Source organism: Bacillus rossius (assembly GCF_032445375.1).
Source record: "Bacillus rossius redtenbacheri isolate Brsri chromosome 9 unlocalized genomic scaffold, Brsri_v3 Brsri_v3_scf9_2, whole genome shotgun sequence".
NCBI classification, from domain to species: Eukaryota; Metazoa; Arthropoda; class Insecta; order Phasmatodea; family Bacillidae; genus Bacillus; species Bacillus rossius.
In genome coordinates, this window is record NW_026962013.1 from 330,241 (window position 1) to 355,070 (window position 24,830).

General features: G+C 42.4%; 1 protein-coding gene across 2 annotated transcripts in view; it reads left to right on the plus strand.

The window, feature by feature from the left end:
• The first annotated feature begins 12,863 nt into the window (after window positions 1-12,863).
• The window catches only part of LOC134543329 (SWI/SNF-related matrix-associated actin-dependent regulator of chromatin subfamily A-like protein 1), a 37,509-nt gene continuing 25,542 nt past the window's right edge, over window positions 12,864-24,830 (plus strand). The window contains exons 1-4 of one of the 2 annotated variants that reach the window (XM_063388284.1): window positions 12,864-13,253; window positions 15,549-15,664; window positions 18,396-18,502; window positions 21,099-21,417. In XM_063388284.1, coding sequence (XP_063244354.1) covers window positions 12,974-13,253; window positions 15,549-15,664; window positions 18,396-18,502; window positions 21,099-21,417 — 822 coding nt within the window. In that variant the 5' untranslated portion in view covers window positions 12,864-12,973. The remainder of the gene's footprint in view (window positions 13,254-15,548; window positions 15,665-18,395; window positions 18,503-21,098; window positions 21,418-24,830) is intronic. The other variant, XM_063388283.1, reaches the window with a different exon arrangement.

Here is a 24,830-nt window from a genome sequence, read left to right on the forward strand (position 1 = left end):
GTTGTGACTTTATTTCTGAACCTTCCACTATCAGTCCTGCTCTGATTCTCTCCCCACATTCCACGCATGTAGGACTCCAGGAGTGTTGTCTCTGGCTGCTCGGACTGTACGTGGTGCAGCAGGTTTGAATGATGTGCAAAGTCTGTACATTACTAGAAATTCTAAGTGGCTATGATGAAAACATAGAAACTACTTTATAGCCAGAAAAAACTTAATTTTAACTTATTATACTGCCATTGAACAAATAAATTTTTCTACTTAACATCAAAACAATAACTGTTCAGTCCTCACAATCATAATGTTAAAATTTAAAGTATATAAATGCTAATATTTTTTGTAACAATTTTGAATCTTTACTTCAAGCAATGAACAGTATATGTTATTGCCCAGGCCTCTACATCTGTAACTAATCATCATGGTTAATCTCACAGCTCACCATTGTTTATTTATTCATGAATCCTTTTGTTCAATTCCACTGCACAGTACCATCTTGAACATCCAGCATGCCATTCTGCAGTGTTGAAGACGTGGCAGTCACAATTGCCAATTAGTAAATTACAAAGTCAAGATGCAGATATAGATAAAATAAATGTTTTAGTAGTAAAACTAACTGAAGAATGAATATGCATATCTATATTACACTTACATAGCTAATATTTTCACACATAATGTTTTATGAATAAATTACGGTCTTAATTCTAGAATTTCAATAGGTTTCCTTCTCATTTCTCCACAAAAGGAAACTTTTTCAGCACAAATATTCTTCAATTCAGCACAAATTCCTTCTCTGTGACTATACAAACATGAGCTCTCTCGTTTGTAAATGTGTGCCAGTCCAGCCACATCTTCATCACAAGGTTACGGCTGATATTACACCAGAAGCTGTCAAGAACAAAATAAGGAAAATAATATGTAAAAACATACCCATTGCAGACTACTAGAAGTGGGACTTTAGATGTTTTGATATCTCGACACCAGTCGATGCTACATCAAATTGATAGTAGTAGCACCAATCTTAAACTGATATACCTACTTAGGTTGTTGAAGATTCTGCATGTGTTTACTGTCTACAACAGCCACGGAGAAAATCCTGAGCTTTCCACCAACTTTAGCCAGTGCATTGGCACCGTTTGCTATGGTGTAATTTTTTCGTTATTATTTTGAGAGTTAATTTTCTTTTATAGAGTCATGTAATTTTATATATTTGTTTTTGGTAAAGTTTACTTTTATATCATTATTAGTTTTATTTCACCTTTATAGTTCGTATTGGTTTATTCATCAGAAAATATTACATAAATTTTAATAGACTTCAAGTTTAAATTTTGCTATATTTCAAATTTAAATTTTACTAGTAAAATCTCAGGTGTTGAAAAACGCTAATACCAGCAGTCATTTGGGACATCATTAATAGACAGGTTAAGTGCAAGAATGACACGTTGGTGCTTTGCGGAAAATGAAACATGGGGCGCACGTGTGGGTGTTGCCACCCGGTCAGCTGGCGAGTGTGGCTGACGGCGTCGAGGCAACTGAACTGCGGGCGCGGCATGCCACTACGTGCATGCGGGAGTCGACAGCTTTGAGCTCATTAGCTCAGCTACTTGGCTCATCAAGGAACTACTGGTAATGAGCAGAACTTTACATTAGACCATTTGGAATTAAAGAGTTGCAGTTATGCAAAGTAAGTATAACGTTTATGCAATTTATACCTGCAAAGGCTCTGCGGGTGTAGAATTTTGGCTAACTCACTTCAAGGATTTTGGTTTGTAAATATTGCCACTGGTATTTTAATGAATATTGGCTCTGAACCCACCAAATAATATTACTTGGTGGGCAATTGACATAAATCCCGAGAACCCTGAAATGGGACTAAAATGTGTCAGTGGAATGATGGCCGTTAGCAGATATAAGCGACTCCTGGTTTAACAAACACTTTAAGAGTTTCCTGAAATGTAGAGACTACTTTTAATTTTTGTAAAGTCCAACTATAAATGAATTTTTAATGGCATGTTTAAAGCTCAGTTTATACTTCACGTATGTGCAAGTTGACGTCGTCCGGGCCTGCGGCCCCTTTGAGCCCGATATGATACCGCCCAACCACCATCTCTATTCAAACCTCCCGCTCGTGCGTGCGTGTGTGCGTGTGTTTCTTGCCCAGCAAGAGGGCGCTTAGATGCAGTGCACCGCACCCCTAAGTATGCTAATTAATATTGTAACCCTTTTTCTTTCATTCTTTTGCCCCAGTGTCTTGTTGCAGTTTAATCATGTTGACGCCAACCGCCGGTGCTCCCTCTGGTCCGCAAAGGTCGTTATGCCACAACAACACTGGCTCCGAAGTGCGGCGAACACGCCCGAGCGTGATCTTCACAAAGTGTAAGAAAGTGCACCGCAACGAACGCCGCGACGACGACAGCGCCCGGCCGGGTGTGGCAATGCGCCTAACTAAACACTTGATTATTTTGTTAATTAAAACAACCAAATTAATAACAATTTAAAAGAAGGGTTCATGTAAGGGTAATTATGTCTAATTGTCTTATAAGCATATGTTGTATAATTTGTTTCTAAGTCCAAAACTGGTCGGGTCGGTTTTCCCGCGTTCCACGCGTTTAGGCGCGAGGCCGCCGGGCGGTCTCGCGCTCAGTCGTCATCAGGGGCTCGCAGGGGTCGGACGCTCCGCGCACGTCGGGCCAGCACTTCTAGTTTTTCTTCAACATTTCAGCAATAGTGTAAGTTTCTACAAACCTTTCAATCAGCTCGGCGCCGACCCCACTTCAGTCGCACGATACTTTGTGCGACTCTTAGCTTAATAATTTATTCCCTACAGGGATCTTTAACTTAATACGTAAGGTCATGTCCAGTTTAAGGACAGCGTAATATTACTTTCGTATTGTAACTTTCTTCGTGTTTTAGTGTAATTGGTTACGTGTGTTTTAAGTGACTATCTTGCCACGCATTGAGACTTTACGCGTACGTCGCTCACTGACGTGACAGCATAACTTTTCGAGACTTTAGTTCTGTCGCAGGCTAGACTGCAAACAGCCCTAATCACAGGGTTTCCGCTATTCGTTTACTTTTCTGCATAATTTGTTGCAATCATAGTTCCGTGACTGAATACTGAATCTTACTCAGGGACACGTAGCCACCGATTCAACCCGTTGATTTCACTTTTCCAATCTACCCTGGTCGCGCGTATTGTTCGCCCGCGTATATACGTGTGTCACAGCGGTTCGACAACGGACGCGGCCAGTAACAGGACCAATTAGTGTATCAACGTTGAATAAAGTGCAGTGTTTTTGTAATCTGTTTATTAATCATTTACAAGGCGTCCTGGGTGGCCTAAACAGCCCAGGTAATTTCTGAACGTAATTTTCAAACTCCGAGACGCACTCCTGCCTGCAGCCAAAAGGCCGAACCCCCGTTAAAAACCCTGAGATCTTTTCAAACATTCATATTTAATTATAAAACATAAACAGGCAGCGGGGATAGCGTCAATGTGTTTCTTCAATTTAAATATTAGGTACATTAATTATAAAACTATAGACGCTGCCCGGGCAGACCCGAATAGGCACGGACTTGGACGAGGGTAGAAATGTTTTATAATAATTCTCAATAACGACGTAAACATTAATGTATTTTAAATTGCCAGTAATTTTTATATATTTAGTAATGTAATCTATTATTTACTTAACTTTCGCCGGGGCACGGAATCACAGAATGTTGTAACGGTAATTGTGTTCGGCGCGAAGGGCGCCATGTTGCCACCTGCAAACCATGATCTCACCCCAATCGTTCTCTCCCGCCAGCCGAGGGCGGTCGTGTCGCTGCCTTGAGGCGACCACGTGCGTGGTCTGCCTCCTCTAAGCCGATTCGTGCCTCGGGCGTTTTATCAGTTGTACCAGTGAAGGAACGTGTACGGAAATAAATCGTGAGTAAAATAAATCAATTAACTGTGTTACGTGTCTTTGTGTTCGGGGGACCACGTGGGACCCCAACCTGGCCGGCGGCGTGTGGGACGCCCTGAGAACCCACTGCGTGTTAGAAGCGTGCCCGACGCTGAGAGCGGGCTTAGGTAGGGTCGAGAGCAGCGCGTTCAATATCCAGAGGGCCAAATATCTCGCCGCACACGGGCCACGTAACGCCCTGGGTTAGAGTCTCTCGCCGGGTCCACGTGCCCACTCACGTGGTGGCGCCCACTATTTAGTACCGATAATTTCTCCATAACACCGTACGCCCTCAAAGTTGTTTAACACTGCCCCAGTATTTATTTTTGCTAATAGGTATATTTTAGAATAAACATGTTGAAAATATGTGTAGCTTATGGTAGCAATTCATGCTCTAAAAGTTGTTCTTTTTAACATGAGCATAAATTACAGTTTCATCCAAGATTTTTTATTCAATTTTCGATATTTTGTTGAAAGAAAAGTAATAAATTTCTGTTGGTATTTGATAATTTTGACGTCGACCCAAGTGTCTCCTCGGCTCCTTCAGGCCGTTATGCCTCGTCAACATCTGTCATGATTTGTTATAATTATATTAAATAAGAACAACATTGAGTACGATGGTTTGTGATTTTTAATACTTTCAATAACAACCTGTTGTCTTTACATCCAGACCGCCTCTCTCACTCACTTCCCGTCATAGACTACATGACACATATATGACAGCGTCCTCCATTGTGTCCCCAGTGGAGTGCGACGGCCAGGGACGCACCCGCGTGCGCCCTAGCGGGCTAATGAGCAAATTGTGCAAGAGTTAATTTTGTGTTTTGTATATATTTATTGTGTATAATTTATTAACTCTATAAACTGGTTGTAATTAATGTTCGTTAACTGTGATTATTCTGTGTATCTGCAAGGATGTAGTATGTAATTGCAGCCTGGCGCGCCGCGAGACGGAGCTCTCTCCCACGCCAGCCGATTTCCCCTCCCCTCCCCGCAACCCGCAGGCGCGGGCCCGCGGGCTAGCGGGGAGAGTCAGTCGTGTTCAGGGCTCGAACGAGGACGGTCGAGTACGCCGCTCCGCGCAGCTCGCGAGGCGCGTACCCGGAGCTCGTGGCCTCTTCTCGTTTTGCAGTTCACGAGTACGGCAGTCAAGCTGCCTCCGCGAGTCATTCGCCGCGTTACTGAGTTTACGAGTCGTCTAGTGACGTTACCAGCCGAGTACGGCAGTCAAGCTGCCTCCGCGAGTCATTCGCCGTGTTCCTGAGTTTACGAATCTCTGAGAGACGTATATCGCAGAGAGTTCCGGACCATACGTTACGTAACAGGACGCACGCGCACCGCACCTCTTCGTGGTGTAACGTAACGGGACTAATACTACGGGTAAGCGACATCGGTGCCGGGACGTCATAGCGGACCTTACGGTGTTACGTGAGTCTGGGTCGCCGTGGGAGGGGAGCAGGCTCCGCGGTGATTTCGCCAGGCTGCGACAGGGTCTTAAACCGTTAATAAAAGGGGCTCGTGAAAACCGTCAACACCGAATCGTCATTGGAACAATTTACCAATATTCCTCTCCCCCTAACTCCTCCCTCCAGGTCCCGCAGTTCCCGGTTCCGTCCACGTTGGCCTGGACCCACTCTCCGCAGAGCAGTACGGGCATAACTGAACATTCACGCAAGCAGGGAACAGGGGGCCTCAAGCCGAGGGACGTCAATTTGATCTTTGATTTAATTTACAGCCCACTCCGAACCAGCTCTTGGAATCTGCCGTTTTCTTGTTTTTGCTCAACACCTACATTTGGTAATTTGGTGAAACAGATTTTTAAAGTAATTTTAAATTTTCAGCTAAAAGATTTTTATAATACCACCTGGGTGTTACGGTTGTGGTTACTCCCTGGTCAAGCTGTGAACAACCCACACAACTACCGTTGAGTCGAAACAATTATTTTGTGCTCCTGGACTTGTCTGCAAGGAAAGACAATTACTTGATCCCTAAGAGTTTGTACGCTTGTTTTTCTAAATAAACATTTGTAATGTATAATTATATGATCATTTTTGTGTCTTATTTTGAATATATAAATCATTATGTGTAGGTGATTTTACTAATTCCACAAAGTGTTAACGGCGCTGGCCGCCTACCCAAGGCTGTCGGCCTGGACCAACCCTCCTGTTGACGCGCATTGTTATTTGGAAGACTCCCGAGAGTCCGGTTAGGTTCAGCCGAGAGGCTGGTGGTGATACAAACAAGGACAGCAATACCAGTGAGGGCTACATGCACGAGTGTCTTCTGTTGCAATATCAGGTGATGGGCAACGGGCTGGAGCGCCTGGGGAAGTGTTGCAGTGTGGCGGACTAGTGAGTACATAGTGCAAGGAAGGGTTTTGGGACCAAGGGAATTGGTCGAAGATTGAATGTAGAGAGAGCCACTAGTGAATAGTGGACTTATTTAAGTGTTGGTAAGTGTGTGGACAGCCATTAGACCGTTATAATTTAGGAAAAAGTGTAAATATTAAATAAACATAAGGTTAATTATTTGTGCTATCCTATCCCAACCCCGTTTCACGCAGTTTGTGACAATATAAGTAATTTACTTAAATTTACTAAAGTATTGACATGGAGTATAAAAAATATCTGGGGTATCTAGATGAAAACAGTATCAAGTTTTTAATACAATAATGTCAACTATGGGTACTCCTGAACCAATAATGAACTAAATTCATGTGAACATTAGGTATAACTCACAGAACAACTTTGGTAATTATATGGATCAGGTTTTCAATACATAATAAAAACACAAACCTACTTGCAATAATGTCAGCATATTATTAATTAATTTTAGGTACACACTCATATTTTCATTACAATAAAAATGCTTAAAAGTGTGGCACCCCAAAAGAGACAAGGAGCTTTCCGCGACGTGCGAGCGCTTTACGCTCAGAGGGGTTTTACCCCCCCCCCCCCCCCACCTGACTCACCACTGCCTTGTCACACAACCAGGGATAAGACAATGTGTGTGTGTGTGTGTGTGTCTATATATATACTGACGACGTAGCGCCGAAGGCCACAAAGCCCGGCCTCCACCCGCCAGTATTGGCCCCTGCTGGTGGAACGCACCCCTCGCCGAACCGACACGAGTCAAAGGAAGCACCCTCCCGCAAGTAGCCCTAGCGGCCTGTAACTTAAATATACTCACCTAGCAAGGATGCTAGAAAATTAAGCCCCATTAAACTCATCAGGTATAATTACCCAAAGTTAAGTGCTGGGAATGGTGCGTCTTAGTGTGTGTGTTTGTGTTGGCCTGCTAAGTGCATCCCAATTCACTAACGCAAATTCTTTCCAGTGCGGCCTGGGGCCTTAATTATAGCGGAAAACGCGTGAGTGCATCATAGTCGTAATTAATTATAAAATGTGCAGCGAGGGGAGTTTGAATAATAAGCGAACAGTCGCGAACTTGAGCCCATCTTTTGAATGTTTTATCGGCTAATTGTGTGGCCACAAATTCAATAGACACAGAACCAGTTGAGAGGCCCTAAACAGTATAGAGGACTGTTTCCTAATTGTTCAGGAGGCGTTTGCGAAATAAAGAAACGGTGTTTAGGTGCTGGTTTTTTAATCTCGCATCTCTCATAGTGTGGATGGAGGCACAAGTTATGCAATTACACTGGACAAATAAAAACACGTTGGCACTACATACACTTTCACTGATAATTAATTACGTATTACATGGACGTTACGTTGCGGCACTTGCAAAAAATGTCCCTACATTGATTTGTGCGTCGACGAAGAGTTTGGGTGGATTTTTCGGTGAGACGTGACGTCACTCACATTCGGATATGGACACGGACCACGCACAGGTTCGGACTATTGTAGACGGCATAGAGTAAATAAAGTACTAGTGTAGACGGGCTTTAACGGCCACTCCCGTGATGAGCTGTAGACAGATTCGTGCCCGGGCTCAACTGTGTGAGTCGCGGGCCCACGAAGATAATATTAAATGGCAAAGTCTTAAAGATTGCCGTCGGCAGGAGTATGTTCGATGAATTACGTAAAGTTCTGTTCGCGGGAGTCGGCCCGGACCGTACAATGACTGCGTGGATAAGCCCTGTACCAGAAAAGGACACCGTGGCACGCGGGGAGAGAAAGGAGGAAAGAGGTTTTAGCTAATTATAATAGTTACCAGAATGACGAATCAAAAGCACAAAACTTGGTCTCCCCGCGGGATCACACATCCACCCCGGCCCGTGAGTAAAACTCTACCATAGAATACAGAGATTATACTGCTCTACTGACGCTTTGTGCCGACTTGGGAGGGGAGGAAGCGTCATGACGTGCCAAACTTTCTAATGTGCTGTTATTCCAATTTTGTAATCATAATTAGGCATTATTAATTATAGAATACTCGTATCTTAATGTCATCTGTCTGAATTAGTTGGCGGAAGGCCTTTAATAATACATAACAAAATTTAGATGAATTATATTTTAAAATAAAAAGTCAAGCTGGAGACTGTCTGTCACTTGTTGACTACTCCAGTGGCTATTTGCAAGTAAAAACAGGGAGGTAAATTAGGTTGATTAACACTGTGGTTAATTATTGGCGGAAGGCCGCAAGGGACGTTCCGGACGTTTATTAATTGTATTTTCCCACGGGGAAAACCGCTGCACCCCTACAACGCACTTTCACTATTAAGGGTTGTTCTGCTAATTAAAAATTACTTAATTAATCACAGCAATTTATGATGCGTGAGAACTGTTTGGTGGTGTAGGCATATGGACGTATCTGGGAAGGCACTCACCGCCGTCGGCGGCTCGCTTGACTCACGTGAAATATGCTAGGGGTGCGTTCCATTAGCGGGGTTTAATACTGGCGGGTGGAGGCCAGGCGTTATGGCCTTCGGAGGGACTATATATATATATATATATATATATATATATATATATATACACACACACACACACATGGGCAAAACAGGACATTTCGCAGACAGGAAATTAGGGACCATAGGCCGAGGGACGTCAACATATTCAATTGAAATCGTGTTTGTGTGTGTGTGTGTGTGTGTATATATATATATATATATATATATATATATATATATATATATATATATATATATATATTGACACCTTCTGCCTTCTGCTGCCGTCGTCCGGGGTCTCGGGCTCGAGTCCCGGTGTGGCTCCTAGTGGGAAAAGGCGGTTCTTGATCTGTGTTGTTTGGGTGGGCGCCAGACTAGCTCGTTTCTAGTCGTGAATTTGGGGTCGTGGATGTATGTGCCCCTGCGTGGCCCACTAGGGCCGGCGGCGGTGTTGCGTGAGATGATTTTAAATAAGAGACGTGGAGTTGAGGTGGTGGTGTCGTACCTTTTATTCAGAGGAGCGAGTCGTATACAATACAACACTCTACAGAGGTCCCCGGGGGGTTTTTACTTGTTATTCCGTGGCGCCGTATTGTTTGTGTTCCGCGTTACGTGGCCTCGGACGCTGTTATGTCTGAGACGTCTCACTGGGTACGCAGGTAACGTAATTTCGTAACACAAAGGCGGGACACAAAATACACTGAATTAAGGGGGCGCGTACAGGTTACGTGGCACTCGTTACTCGGGTAACGTAAGTTAGCAATACAAAATACGGGATACAAAAATACACTGAATTAAGGGGGTGCGCACAAGTTACGTGGCACTCGTTACTCGGGTAACGTAAGTTAGCAATACAAAACACGGGATACAAAAATACACTGGATTAAGGGGGCGCGCACAAGTTACGTGGCACTCGTTACTCGGGTAACGTAAGTTAGCAGTACAAAATACGGGATACCAAAATACACTGAATTAAGGGGCGGGCGATTGGAGACGGCCAATCCCGTATGCAAATGTCTCGGCGCGGGTGTTGTGCCCACTGTGGTGAAACACGCACCGCAATTAAGTTTGTCCAAGTTCCCTTGCGGGTTTGTGGTCAGCGCCGTGCGCGTGACCTTAAACAAAGTTCTGTACGTTGCGGGAGACGGCCCGTGCCGTATGCTGAAGAGCAGCCCCGCTGACCAAGTGTGGTGCGGGGTGTCCTTAAGTTGATGCGGCCGGATTAGGTCCGGGACCGAAAAAAGGGACCGGGTACTCACGGAGAGGTTAAGTAATAAAAGGGGTTTGGTTAATTAGTGACTATATTTACCGGACGTTACTTTCAATGTAGACAAAGGATGTTGCCTCTCCGTGGGACGTAGGTCCGCCCCGGTCCATGAGCTGCGCTGAACTGCCGAACTGGCATGGCGTCCGAGGGAGGCTCAGCCTCTCTCGCGCCAGGCGTGACCTCATTACGCTAGACTCCAAACGGGTGTCTCTGGAAGAGATTTTATTGTCGCTAAAATCCTCATTTAATGTTTCAGGAGGAATGGGTACGGTTCTTCTCTTGTCTACTCAGGTTTCCGCGGCTTTGTCTTTAATTGCTGTTCGGGTCGCCTGACTCGGGTGGGCCATGGCCAGGGGTGTGTTCCGTAAGCGGGAGCGTATACTGGTGGGTGCAGGTCGGGCTCTGGGGTGGTCGTCGGCCAGACGACGTCACTGCCAAGGTGATGTTGAGGGTGTGGAGTTGCTTCTGGGCGCCAACTAGCAATAATAGCTACGTGCTAGTGCGTAGCCGAGACTCTTGACTCAGGGCGTGACGTCGCCACGTGGCCGGCAGGCAGTAAGGGTCATTCCGTCAGAGTTACCCCCGGCTGTTTTAGCCACCAGGGACGCTATACTACGGGCGTTGTAACAAATACGCGGGGCTCGATTCAAAGTGGTTTATTGTCAGGCACGCTATACATGCGCTGCGTCGTGCATGACCCGCTTACTGGGAGCCGCGCTCTACAGGACACGTTTCTGATGTGCTGAAAACTCACGCAATTTCGGTAGAGATGGCAAGGGCGGAGGTCGAGAGGCTCCGCGGGCGACTCGCGTCTCGTCTCCTTGGAGGGCGGTGATTAACTGGCGATGGCTGTGACGTCCGCACGACTCCCCAGCCTCGCTCCCGCGAAAACGTGTCGTGCGCAAAAGTAATCCCGGGCCATGCACGCCGCCTTATCGCGCTAAAGTCCAGAATTACAATTAATATTTAAGCATAGTCATTACTTAATTAATATTGTTTTTTAGAGTGCTGAATGTTAATTTCAAAGTCCAGGTAATCAGGTCACCTAACAGTACCCCCTTGGTCGACTTTCGCGTGGGCGACAGTCGATTAGGCAGGGCAGCTTACGTTCGAGGCGTTGCACCACCCTGCACCCAGGTGCGTTCACGTCGCACACGCTCGGGGCGAGGCGGCGATGTGCCATAGCGGTCTGTGCAGATTCGAGGAGCACTAATGTTTGGCGTCAATATATATATATATATATATATATATATATATATATATATATATATATATATATATACATATTTAATTGAAATCGTGTGTGTATGTGTGTGTATATATATACACACACATACACACGATTTCAATTGAATATGTTGACGTCCCTCGGCCTATGGTCCCTAATTTCCTGTCTGCGAAATGTCCTGTTTTGCCCATGTAGCTCTCGTCGGTGAAGAAGTGAGTTCAGGCCAACGTGGCCGGGACCGGAAAATACGGGACCTGGAGGGAACGTTACGTAGGTAGGGGGAACGGTAGGTAGTACCAAGGATAATGCGATGAAGTCCGTTTTCATGAGCCCCTTTTTATTCCGTAAAGAAATCCTGCCGCAGCCTGGCCGGCACATCGCGGAACGAGCGTCCTCCCCGCCGCCGCGACTAGGACTCCCGGAAATAAGTCTCGTCCTCAAGATGCGACCCGAAACGACAGAGAAGGTAACTCCGTAGCGAATCGTACCGGTTACGAAAGTTCCGTATTGATACACAGAGTGTACGCGGCCCGTCACGTAAGCGGAAAAGGTCCAGTAAATACACGTACTGACCGAGAGGGTTCGGCGGTTCGAAGAGGCACATACACGGCCTATGACGTATGCAGCTAAAGTCCCGAAAAGATACGTAAAACTGAGAAAAGTCCAGCGGTATAACGAATGCTGATAAAGAGCAGCTCGGCTGCAGAGGCAGTCCCGTGACATTATCACTGACTGCGAACTCAGAGCTAAGAAACGCGTCTCCCGAGCGGAGCCGAGTGGAGGAGCGGAGCGCACGTCTACTCGCTCTCGCGTCTGGTTCACCACTGCCCTCCTCCGCCCGCTAGCGGGCCGGGGCTAGCGGGCCGGGGCCCGCGGGCCGCGGAGGAGGGGAGGGGAAATCGGCCGGCGTGGGAGAGGCCCGCCTCGCGTTGCGCCAGGCTGCGAATTCATGGCTGACATAACACTTGAATGAATTAAAGAATTATTACACGATATAAAGTAATTAGTTAATAAAATGTAATTAGTTAATAAAATGCAAACACAAATGAATCAATTAATAAATTACAGATTAAAGACGAAGTAAGTACACAACATTTATATACACTATTTCCAACATCCTGACGTCCGCTGACGTACCAGGGCGCACGCGGGTGCGTCCTTGCTCGTAGCACTGCACTTAGGTTGCACTAGTAATGCAAGAGAGGACGTTGACGAGGCATAACGGCCTGAAGGAGCCGAGGAGACACTTGGGTCGACGTCAATGTAATGTGATAGATAAGTTATTTTCTGTCCTAAATAACACAATATTCTGTGAACATTACGAACAACATAGAAGTTGTTGATTGCGCCAAAACAACCAGCAAATGACTTGCCCTCACAACTCTTTCTCGAGAGATGAAGCATCGAGAGTATTGATTGACCTAAGAGCATCTTGCTTCCACGAATATAACGCCCATCCATGAAACTGGCTCTGAAGAAAAAAAACCTTTTTGTTTGCACCTAGTGTTAATAGCTCAGAAAGAGGCTGCGAGTAAAACATATTTTTTTCTCTGATTCTACAACTACATTTGTTTTCTCCGTTTTCTATGGAGTCGTGAGAGTAATGGCGGGAACTGGAGAACAACTTAAGTGTTGAATAAATAAGTTCTTATAATTCTGGTTTTTATTGAAACTAGCGTGCGAAGAAAATGTCAAGTTTAACTGAAGAGCAGCGTAAAATGATTGAGGAAAAAAGGCAGCGTGCTTTGCAAATTAGAGCTTCAAAATTGGCGGCTCAACAAGTAATTAATGCCAGCAATGAACGTAGGAAGTCTAGTGAAGGTTTGAAACCACATGTGCCAGTTAACACTTTTAATGATGTGTCTACAGTCACCTGTTACATGATTTCCAGCGACAGATTTTCCGTGTCAGTTGCCTATAATAATCGTTTGATTGAAACATTTAAGTCTTTGGAAAGCAGCCGTTATGGTAAGATGTTAATGAACATTTAGTATAGTTAAAAATTTATGTATTCAATATTTATTGATTTGATTGATCGTGATGTAGTTTGGCACAAGCCCGTGAACTAGCAGACCTCCGAAATTATCTGTTGAAGTGTACTACGTTCCTTGCCATTATTCACTCATCAATACAATTACATTCTTGATTGTTCTTGTAACCAGTGGGTTCGTCTCCTCTCTGTTCTCGCTCTAACTACCGTTCTGGAGTCCTCCCTCCTGCTTCTAGGTCCCACTGCATCTTCCCCCATGCAACACTTGGTACATCTCACCAATGTCTCTTCCCGCCTTCTATCTATTAAACTCTCCCATACTTATTTCTCTGATTATCTCTGGTCATTTTTCATACTCCTCCCCCTTTGCATTATTCCCAGTTCTCCACTTGCCCTTCACCCACGTAGCTGCTCTCTGCACACCACCACTGCTGTGTAGATCCCACTCCACAGCAGCTTGCTTAAAGCCTGCCTTCTCTTCTTTACAACTTCTCCACTTGCTCCGCCCACTCCACATTTCTTTCGAGAACTATTCCAAGGTATTCCTAACTTTTTAATTCTATATCTTCCCTTCTCCAGAGGTAGAACCTATTATCCACTGTAATTTTCTTTGTGGATCTCTAAACACTCTGGTCTTGCCAATGTTTATCTTCATTCTATTTCTGCCCACACATTCCTCCAAATCTGTCTGCAAGCCTCCAGCCTTTGCATTCCCGCACACCATACCTGTGGCAGCCTTGACGTAACCCACCTTTCTCCGACAACTCCTCGTACTGTGATCTGTTAGTAAGGAAAGGAAGGCATGAAATATGAACACAAATTTTCACTGTAGCCAGGGTAGAGTAGAAACCATAGAAAAAAAAATCTGGTAATACTAGATAAGTGCAGACACGTGCTAAAGAAACTTGTAAAAGTGCGGAAAGGGTGTATAATTATTCCTTATGTTTTGGTTATCATCTAGTTTAATTTTATATATATTAATTGGAAATTTCTTGGACAAAAAAAGGAAAATGTATTTTTGACTTCTGTTAGTGCTGTGTGATTAATCAGTAAAAGATGTTTTCCAAAGCTGAAGTTAGTGGGAAGGGCTATTAAGACTGAAAATTTTAGGATGAATTTCATTAAAAAAAGGAGAAAATACATATTAGTAAAGAGTTTTTAAAATTGTAGAAGAAACACTTCATGCTAGGAAATAAGAAATACAAATTAAGTTTAATCATATGGTGTCATACTGTAGGTGGGTGTAGGCGGGAAGCAACATTTCCCACAATTATGTTCTTACTGCTGTTTACATAATGGAGAAATTTTGTGGAAGGCATTAATTTTTTCTACTTTATAGTCCTTCTCAACTAGTGAGATTTTCACAATGCAGCTGAGAAATTAAAAAGGTTTTGACACATTACCATTACAAGAAAACCATTATCTCCAGTTAAATGACAAAACACTTGATTATTTATGTTTATGGTCACCGTAGCCTCCATGACACTATCACAATAAATTACAGTAATGCGCAAGAGGAAATAAAATAAACTAAAAAAACAGGAACACAGTGACATTAAACAAAAAAACAACCATTTTGGAGGCTGTATAAAATCTTATCAGTTATCTTGAATCAAGTATGAATAGCGTTGTCTGGAAGAAAATGTACTGCACCTTGAATTTAATCAACTATTGTAATGCACATATTTGTGCACTACCAGACAATGTTTCTACATTAGAATAACTAAAATGCTGCTAAATGTTTGACAAATCATACCAACCTCTAATTATTTAGCAAAGTAGGTCAAATTCAATCTAGAAAATAAATATTATAGTACTTGGAAATTTTCAGTAAAATAACAGGAAACAAATACTGAATTCAATCATTAGTACATTTATTGTTTAGTTCTACTTGAAAATGTTTTGTTCAAAGCAAATTATAGTTTCGGCATACACTTCACTACTCACATGTAATAAAAGAGTTCAATAACAACTATAAAAAATTAATTTAATACTAAAGGCCTAGTTATAATTGTACCTGGAATCACTTACATTGTTACAATTTTTGAAACAAGGAAGTTACAAAATGTAAATTATGCTGCTTTTTCTATGGTTAGTTAGTTACTAAATATTGATAAGAGATTATAAAATTGTAATAAGTTATGTGAAGTAAAATCTCTTGATTTTAAGTTCAAGTTCCCTGGTGCAGAATGAATTCGTGAACATGCAAGGGGGGGGGGGGGGCATTGGGATAACCTACTGTCGTCCAAAAGTGTTGTTGGAATGTGTTACAGATGCTGTTAGAAAAGAGTGGAATTTCCCCATCAAGGATTACTCGACATTCACCCAGATCCTGAAGCGTTTTAGGAACACTGTCAATCTTGTTGGACTGCCAAAAATAATACTGGAGGTAAGCCCTTACCACTGTGTCTTCATTCTTCACAATGCACATTGGGGGCCATGCAGTGGTGAAATGGGTCAGAGTTCCGGCCCCCTCCAAGGTAAATCTCTACTGAGTGTTGGTGCGTAGAAAGGTACTGTAGTTCCATCCACCAAAGATATTCTCTCAGTCTCGCTTCGTGATGTGATTGGCCACAGGAGATGGAAAAAGTTTTTAGATGAATGTGCAGTTTCCTGTCATTAAGTTTTGAAACACTAGGCGGATCGTCACTCACCAGACAGGGAAGTTGGCTTCTATTTACCGATGCGTGGCCAGCCAGGAACTGGATCTCGCGAATACGCGGCTGGGCGCGGATGTTTTCATAATTTCAAAAGAAATAATTTAAAAGAAAAATAACTATTACACTTTGTACTATGCAGACGGACTAAACTACTTTAAAGCAGATCACAGGGATAGCATCCCTTATTTAATGGACTACATCGTCGGTTGCGGCCGGATGGAAGTATTGCAGTGTCTCGTCGACTCGCCGATAATCACAAACGGTCCGTCTGCAGTCGCGACGCGAAGTGTCTCGCAAAGAACCGCATCTCGTAATTAAAAGTAAATGTTCAATCAAAAGTGGAGGGGGGACTGGGACGTCCGGACCGAAAGGTTCCGAAGTTCCCGAATGGGAATCATAAAAAAAACTCTGACTGATGTCTCGAAGTTGGTAGCACTGGCCGACTTTAGCGCTACCTGTTGAGGGGTGTCTGAAATAAAAAATAATCTACTCGCCCCAGCCGTCTGCTTAAACCAGGGGTTAATGGCACAGTCAGGAGCTGCACTCTGGCGGCCAAGATAATAAGTTACTGTTTCTGCCGCTAGATGTCGTGGGGTGGTCCATCTCCGCACACACATTTTTTATGCAAGTCGTCCTTGACACCGGCCAACACTTGGCGGGGTTAACGGCAGGGCAATGCTCCGGAGGTGAATTCTCAGAACTGAAGGGGGGAGTGGAGTAAGTGGGGGGCATAAAACGCAACGACGCTGGAAACTAGCGTCCATGACGTGCTTTTCGAGGAGAGAACCTAAGACGTATTTGTGACGGTAAAGGCTATGGTCAGCTCGTCTCTGAGAAATGGTAACAGCTCGTCCAGAGCTGTTGTATGCAGTTTTGGTCATGAAGTGAAGTAACGTTACAGGCCTGGGACGTGCCTGTAAGCGAGGGAAATGTCAAAAGGGCTGCCAACAAAGTCTTAGATCTGCAAAAGATCCTATAGGTCTCTGGGAAAGGTGCTTCAGACTACTGGCACAAAGTTTAACTAAGGGGAGTACACCAGCATAACAAAGAGTAAAACACCCAAAGTAACCAAATTATAAAGAAAAATCAAATTTCCAAAAATAATTTAAAATTATATAAAATTAGAAAAAAAAAACGTGGAAATACCAAATTTCCGGCACAATACAACATACAAGCACCATATCCAGAGATGTGTTGGGTACTAGATCTCTCAGGCCACGCGGCCCCACCTGGATACTTCTGCAGGCCCTCCTTCGAATCCTTCAGGTTTGTGCCCCTGGTTCTCACTGCTGTCTAGTTGTTTTTTTCTTTTCCATTATCCTTATCTCCTTAAAAACTATCTGAGTTCTCCCTCCTACTTCTAGGCTTCACTGTGAAACCCGTCGCCCTAGCTTTCCAAACCTCACTCAGTACTTGGTACATCCTAACTCTTGCCTCTCCATCTGCCTTCTGTCCTTTAGAGACTGGCCGTCCCATTTCTTTCTTCATCTCTGTTGGGCTATTTATATACTCTCCCCTTTCACTTTGATCGATTCTGCTCCACTCTCCCTCCCACCCCACTGCTCTCTGCTCATGTCGCTGCAGCAGACTTCAGCGTGAGGCGTGCCATGGTCCAAGCCCCGTGCCAGCGTGCCCTGGGCCTGTCCGCTCTCCGCCTGCTCGCCCCGCGCTCCTCCCGCCAGCGGTACTTCATTCCTGGACCCTAAACTTAGAATTTTGAGTGTGATTGTACAAAAACTGAAGTGCATTTGCTAAAGCAGTTCATTTCTGAAATAACATTATTTTTTCAACAATTTCACTCATATTAAGATATGTACTAAACTCCCAAATGCCACAAAATTGTGTCAGCAATCTAGTATACTATGAAATATATGTATATTAATTTTTTTAAAGAAGTCTAACTTAATGAACTTAATAGTCAAAAATACCTTAATCACTTAAGTCCACAAGTAATGAAATGATTATAACTGCAACTGGTTTAAAAATTTTACTGGACCTCTTACATGCCTGCATGTCTTCAGCATTTGCATGCAAATTACAGTGGTAGATTTGTGGAAACATGTATGAGAAGCCCAATAACTAATATGCTTATAATACATTGAAACTTTATCTAAGATGTACCCAAGCAAGACATGGGTCCACTTCTCGTAGTCCCAATTGTGTTCTTCATTGTTTAGCAAAAGAGAAAGAAATATACTATTTTTCATTTATAGTTGTCATTGAGTAGTAACAGTAGCTAGTTCATAGTGATCCAATGTGTTAGTTTTCTCGCACATTTAATAATTAGAGTTTTTTATGGGTAAAGGTAGGCTTCTACATCACTCAGTAATTCTTAGCTACAGCTAAGGTAATATGAGCTCTAGTATTGTTGTGGGCTCCTAACCATTGTATTATGCCAGGGTTAGAACTTGGATGTCCACACAAGAGACATGGAGTGCACTGCTGAGTCTGTGTGCGCAGACTTTCCGGGACTGCAAACGATCCAGAGAAGTCAGCGACGAAGAGCTTTCTCGCATCGACCCACAGTTGATGAGCAACTTGATGCCATTCCAGTTGGATGCAGTGAGGTAAGCAATGTTAGGCTAGGTTTATAAACTACGCAAGGAACACAGCGATAAAACAGCAGTATTTTCTTTCACTGTGTGAAAGTATGATAGTGTTACGAACAGGAGAGACTGGACCGCGATGCCAGGTTCGGAGCTGGCTGGCTGCCCTGCACGGCCACTGACGTCACACGCCACGTCATGTGCTGTCCACTGATGTAAGGCATGCCACGTGCGACTGGCCGGATTACAAGGGTCATCGCTACCCCTTTCCCCGCTCCCCGCGCATCGTCCTGCCTCGGGCTATTATCACTTTTAGCAGCCAGGGAATTCCGGGCTTACAGAGGCTGCCGTGTGAAATGGCGTGGACAAGCGTTGCCATTCTCGATGTTTCGGGCATCGGGTTGGCCTGGGATGACGCGACACATCACATCTGCTCTCGTCAGATCGAGAAGGGCACCACAGGTACTTAAGTAGCGATGCCAGCCTCCTCGGCAGTCCCGTGATGAGTTCTGAGAGTTCCGATAGTGAAGGGAAGTGTGACATCGGCTAAGAGGGTGAGAGACCCCCTTGAGAGTGGTGCGACGCGGATCGATGGGATTGAGAGAGTGCGACAGAGTGGCGCGAGACTGTGTGTGGACAGGCGCGAGGTGAGGGGCGAACCACTGTCGAGCCTGGCTCCAGTGAGGAGTGCGGACTGTAGAACTTGGCAGATATTGAGTGACTTAGGAATAAACATTTTTAAGTTCCAGTGATTGGTGGTTGGACATTTTTAAGAACAATTATTTAATTATAAGTAATGTAAATATTAGTAATTAATATAACTGTAATAAAACCTAATTGGACTATCCCTTACGAACCCAGTTCTCCCCACGTTATAATTCGTAACAATAAGTTTAAACAATATCTATATAAATAAAATTGTAAACTTTTTTTTTGTTCAGTCTTAAATCTCTGAAAGTTCTTAACTGATTGCATTGAAATTTTGACTTAACATTGCATTCAAATACGTGTGTTGTTATATATACCTATGTCACCTGTGACAGGTTAAAAGATAGGTGTGTGTGTATATATATATATATATATAAATGAACATGTCTTCATCTTCTGTTTTGTAAAGATATAGATAGGAACAGGAAGATATATACATTGAGGGATAGAGATGTAGAGAAAGGTATAGAGAGGTACAGAGGAAGATGTATAGGGATATAGAGTGAGAGATATATAGATACAGTAAAACTCGCTTAATATGTTCCTGCATAATACGTTTTCCTTCTTATTAAGTACACAAAATTATTCCCTTGATCATTTCCACTTATACCTATGTTAATTTTTCCCATTCATAATGTTTGCGTTAATAGATGCTTCCCACATAAAAGTTCAGCGTTTGTGGAAAAAAATAAACTACATAATGTTTATCATTTTTTCCAAACGATAACAAAATAATTTGTACTGCACATGACATGACTGTCATTACCTGTGCCACACACCACACACTGTTTACAAGTGAATTTTTCGACAAATCATCTGCTTGCATTCGTATACACTAAAAGGCTGTTTAATCTGCATGCCATTTTCCCTATTTGTGGGATAACATCTGACGAATGATAAAGGCACAAGACCGTTGAAACCTGTACTACACACCGCACGCTGTTACAAGTGAATTTTTTGACCAATCATCTGCCTGCATTCATGTAGACTGAGAGGCTGTTCCATTTTCAGTGTTTGAGTTATACCACACAACGAATACATGGTAAACCAGATTACCACCAGCCAATATTTGTTGACCTGTTAGCATTTTTTTTATTTTTTGCAAACAGTGCTCAGTAAACAATAACTGATTACCCGCCAATACAAGCTCTTAGTTTGCATTCTTTTTAAGGGTGCTTTTAAGGTTATCAAGCATAATAAACGTTTAGTGTTGTGAAAAACAGTGCATAATGGCATCTACAAGTAGTGGAGGACCTATTAAAGGGAAATAAAAATAATATCAGAAGTTAATGCGAACCATTTGATACCAAGAGTGAGTATGGCAAAAAAACTCTGGATGTGAATCATGATGAAGCGGAACAAACTTTTGGCTACTGATGTTTCGTCAAAGTGTGGTACAGACACAAAATGTTCCAGATTGTGTGAGGAAGAGCTTGTGGGAACTGGACAATTTCGTGATGCGTCAGTCTGAAACTGTGTTAACACAAACAACAATGACCAGTATTTTTCAAAACAGAAAATGTTAGTTACTTTTTTTTTTTTTTTTTTTGCTAGTGGTGTGTGTATAAATTTTATCGTGGTTATTGAATTAAATTCAGTTTAAATAATTATGTTTACTGATACTTGAATTTCCATCACGTTGATAATAATACGTAATTTTAATTTTTAAGTTAATACAGTATTTAATTAGAGTAAAATAGGTTTTTATGTAGAAACTTAATTTAACTATGAACAGTTTTCCCTGTTAATAAATTTTTAGCATCCAGTCCCTTGAAAAAATGTCTTAACAGGAATTTACTGTATGTAGAGATATGGATAGGCGGATAGAGATATGGATAGGCGGATAGAGATATGGATAGGCGGATAGAGGTATGTAGAGAAAGTGCTCTGTGAGTGCATATCTCCACAGGTTCGGGGTGAAGAATAATGGCCGCTGCCTCCTTGCAGACGACATGGGTCTGGGCAAGACGATCGAAGCACTGGCCATTGCAGACTTCTATCGTGAAGACTGGCCGTTGCTGATCGTGTGTCCGTCGTCAGTGAAGTTTGACTGGCGAAGCGCCATTGAAACCTGGCTGCCGAGTGTGCCGTCCAGCCTGGTGCATGTGATGACCTGTGGCAAGGACTCCGTGAAGAGTGAGACGCGCGTGGTCATCATATCGTATGACCTCCTGACGGATCATGGCACGAAACTTGCAGCGCGGCTATCCTTTGGAGCAGTCATCATGGTAGGTGGCTCCGGTCTTAGTGTAGTACAATATTGCTTTGTTAGTAGTGTGGCCTGGTTTAATGTGAACTACAATAATTGGTTTGTATCTAATAGTTGTAATGAGTCTTCTATGCAGGTGGTGGACACAAAATTTAAAGTCAGAGGCAATTCAAGTTATCTTGAATTAAGCAGCTAATCCTTTTACTCTGACTTGAGCACAAACACAATAAAAGACTTAAAATGTTGTTCACAGTTTTCTTTACTTTAACGAAAATTGAAACAATGATAATTGGTAATCTATACTTGGTACCGGGGTGCACCTCCGAATTACCCAATTTAAATAAAACATTACAATGTAAACACTATAATGCTGATTACAGTAACTAAAAAGGCGTGGTGATGATTTACAGTTCATTACCGCACATCGATATGGGTGTTACCTCCAGTCCGGAAGGGTGGGAGGACAAGGGGTGAAATATCAGAAAGAGGTTCTAAAGTTCGAGAAACAAAAGTGCTTTTATTAACAAAACTTGTAATATCAACATCACATCCTTCAATACACGCGTTTTTATATATGACAACCTTCTGATTTCTTATGTTGAAGAATACAGCAGGTGCCCACGATGTCTGTGAACAGAAAAATATAATTAACAATATCGGATCACAAATATATGTCACACACATTAAGTTAACGCCTTATTATAAGCCAAACAGCAAATTATATTAGCAGAAAAATATGAACATCAAATCAATTGGTTTTTGGGCACATTCAATATTACGTTAACTAACTGTACTAACATGAATTTAACATTACCAAACAAATCAAATTACTATTAGAGAATATGAAAATATGAAAGAAAATAATTAAAGAGAACTGACATGAAATCTCTTATAGTACATATAATATGGGCTAACCCGTGCTTCCAGCTCACGGCAATTTGAGTCTTAACCTTGACATTAGCGTTAACGTTAATACTGATAAGTAACGTAATTCTCATGCTAAATGCAACAAGAAAAAGCCAATTAAATTTTACAAAGTTTCATAAAAAGGTTGGGAAAAGTTAAACGTAACTACGCACAATCTGTCTATGTCTCGTGACGGTAAATTAATTGTGCAAAATCTCATGTAAAAAAAAAACTTAAGTCTTTTCCTCACACCACCCAGCGGTTTCAACAGACCTGCCCGGAAACCTAGAGCACGCATCCTGCTTGCACTTGCTTGCCTCGCAAGCTACTTGTAGTCTGACCCAAACTTCTCTTTTGAACTGCATGTATTCTTCTTGACTAGCAAATAAATTCCCAGAAATGGACGAGACGTAAAGAAGGTTTTGGTTCATCAATCAGTACAGTGGAATCTCAGTACTAAGTACTTACAGGGACCTCAAGTTTTTGTACTTAGTACTGAAAGTACTTAGTACTGAAACATACATACATATCATCTTTACAAAGAGAAAAAAAAAAAATTAAAAAATACAAAAATAGCGATATTGTAAGATACATTATTTTTTAGCCAACATCTGACTTCAGTTTAAACATTGGTGTGTATGTATAATTTAAGTTTAGTTACTTTTAAAAAATGTGTTATTTCAGTTTGTTTTTGAGCTTGAATGATGCTCTGTTGAACTAAATGTTCTATCTCATATTATGTCTTCGCAACTGCGACTTGCTTTTTTCCTTTGTCTAGTTCTCTGAGTATTTCCACTTTTTCCTTAAGCGTGAATTGCTTTCGTTTCTTTTTATCTCCATTTATCTCATTTTGCAGCACAAATACAATGCGGTGTCTAAATAACGTAACCTGAAAATAAACTCAACAATAACAATAAAATATCCCGGCACAGACGTCAAACAGTATATTAGCGTAGCATAACACTATTGTCTAAATAATTAATACTACTCTCAAAATTCCATGTTTCGATGTATCGAATGGTGTTGTGTTGCTCACGTCGCATACTACGTATGGTATAATCTATGGTAGTGCGCGCAACTGTTTGTAACTTTGTTTTCAGGGTTTAGAGGTTAGATAATACGTTGTGGTGGTATTTGTGTATGTTTGTTCTACAACATTAATCATTTAGCTGGAAATTTATTTACCAGTTTAAGTAAATTTTGGTGTAGTAATGCCACGCTACGAGTAGAATTTATACGTTATAGTGAAAATATGATACTTTAAACTGAAACCATTTTGCATGGTGAAGATACGATTTTTGGCGGGGACTTAAAAAAAATACGTTAAAGTGAAATATACTTTATAATGAGGTACGTTGTACCGGTATTCTACTGTAATTCATTCATGCATTCTACATTCTACTGCAATTATTTCACTGAAAAATTAACAGCTTTATCAGTCATGGCGAGGTTGAGCTATAGCTTTTAGTCTGAGTTTGTCACTCCTACAACTTGTTAGCCGCTTAAACATGCCAAACGCTGCTGTCGCGATACCAGAAAAGTTTCCACCCTAGCTCTCCTGCAATTAATTTCGTAATGCAGTTGCTTTACCAAAATGTGTCACTAAGCACAGCCAAACCCAAGCTGCGTTGCGAAGCAATGACGGGCAGCGAAAAATTATCCAAGCAATTACAGTTCATACCGTTCATGCCACTAAGTCGAACGCCACTAGTCTTAATGCGCATGCGCTAATGGAAGTGACGAGCCCGGTGCTGGTGCTGTAGTCTCTTTGGCCGGGATGTGTTGATGACGGAGTCATGGGTAGTTCACACAGTCCGGGTAGAAACTAATAGTCGAGTGTACGAAAGTGGTCAGTAGCTCCACCCCAACAGCAGATCCTGAAGTCTCACAGTGGTCAGCTCGCTTATCGACACAAAACGACAACAGTTATGATATGACCTGTCAAACAAACATGTTGCTCAAAATACAGAAGCTATGGCACGTATTCCAGAAAGGAGTCTTTAATCATGTCCAAAAAGTTTTAGTCGTGTGTAACAAAGAAATTAAGATTAAGAATACATAAATATAAAAAGTGAATGATGGCTTAGCTACTTAATTAAAATTATATGTAAAAAATATATACTTGATTTGCAGGATGTCTCAGTAAACCAAAGTAAATTGAAATGCCAGTTTGGTCTTTTATTTTGGTGTTTATAATGGTAATATTTTATGTACTAAACCAAATCAGAAATATATATATATTTTTTAATCTTTGATTTTGTTTATCATCTGGATCCCATAGTTAACATCAAGTTATATTCAGTCAAACTTCTCTGGAACGACCCCTCACAGTTCCCAGGAATAGGGTCGTAAAAGAGGGGGGGGGGGGGGGGGGTCGTAATAGATGTTTTCCGAAATTTTCAGTTTATTGCACCACCACCTTTCCCCCTCCTCCTCAAACCGCTACTCGCTAAGAAACCAGCCGTACAATGGCAGGATGCTGTCACTCACAATGCTAGACGGCTTTGCTTTAAACCCACTTCAACC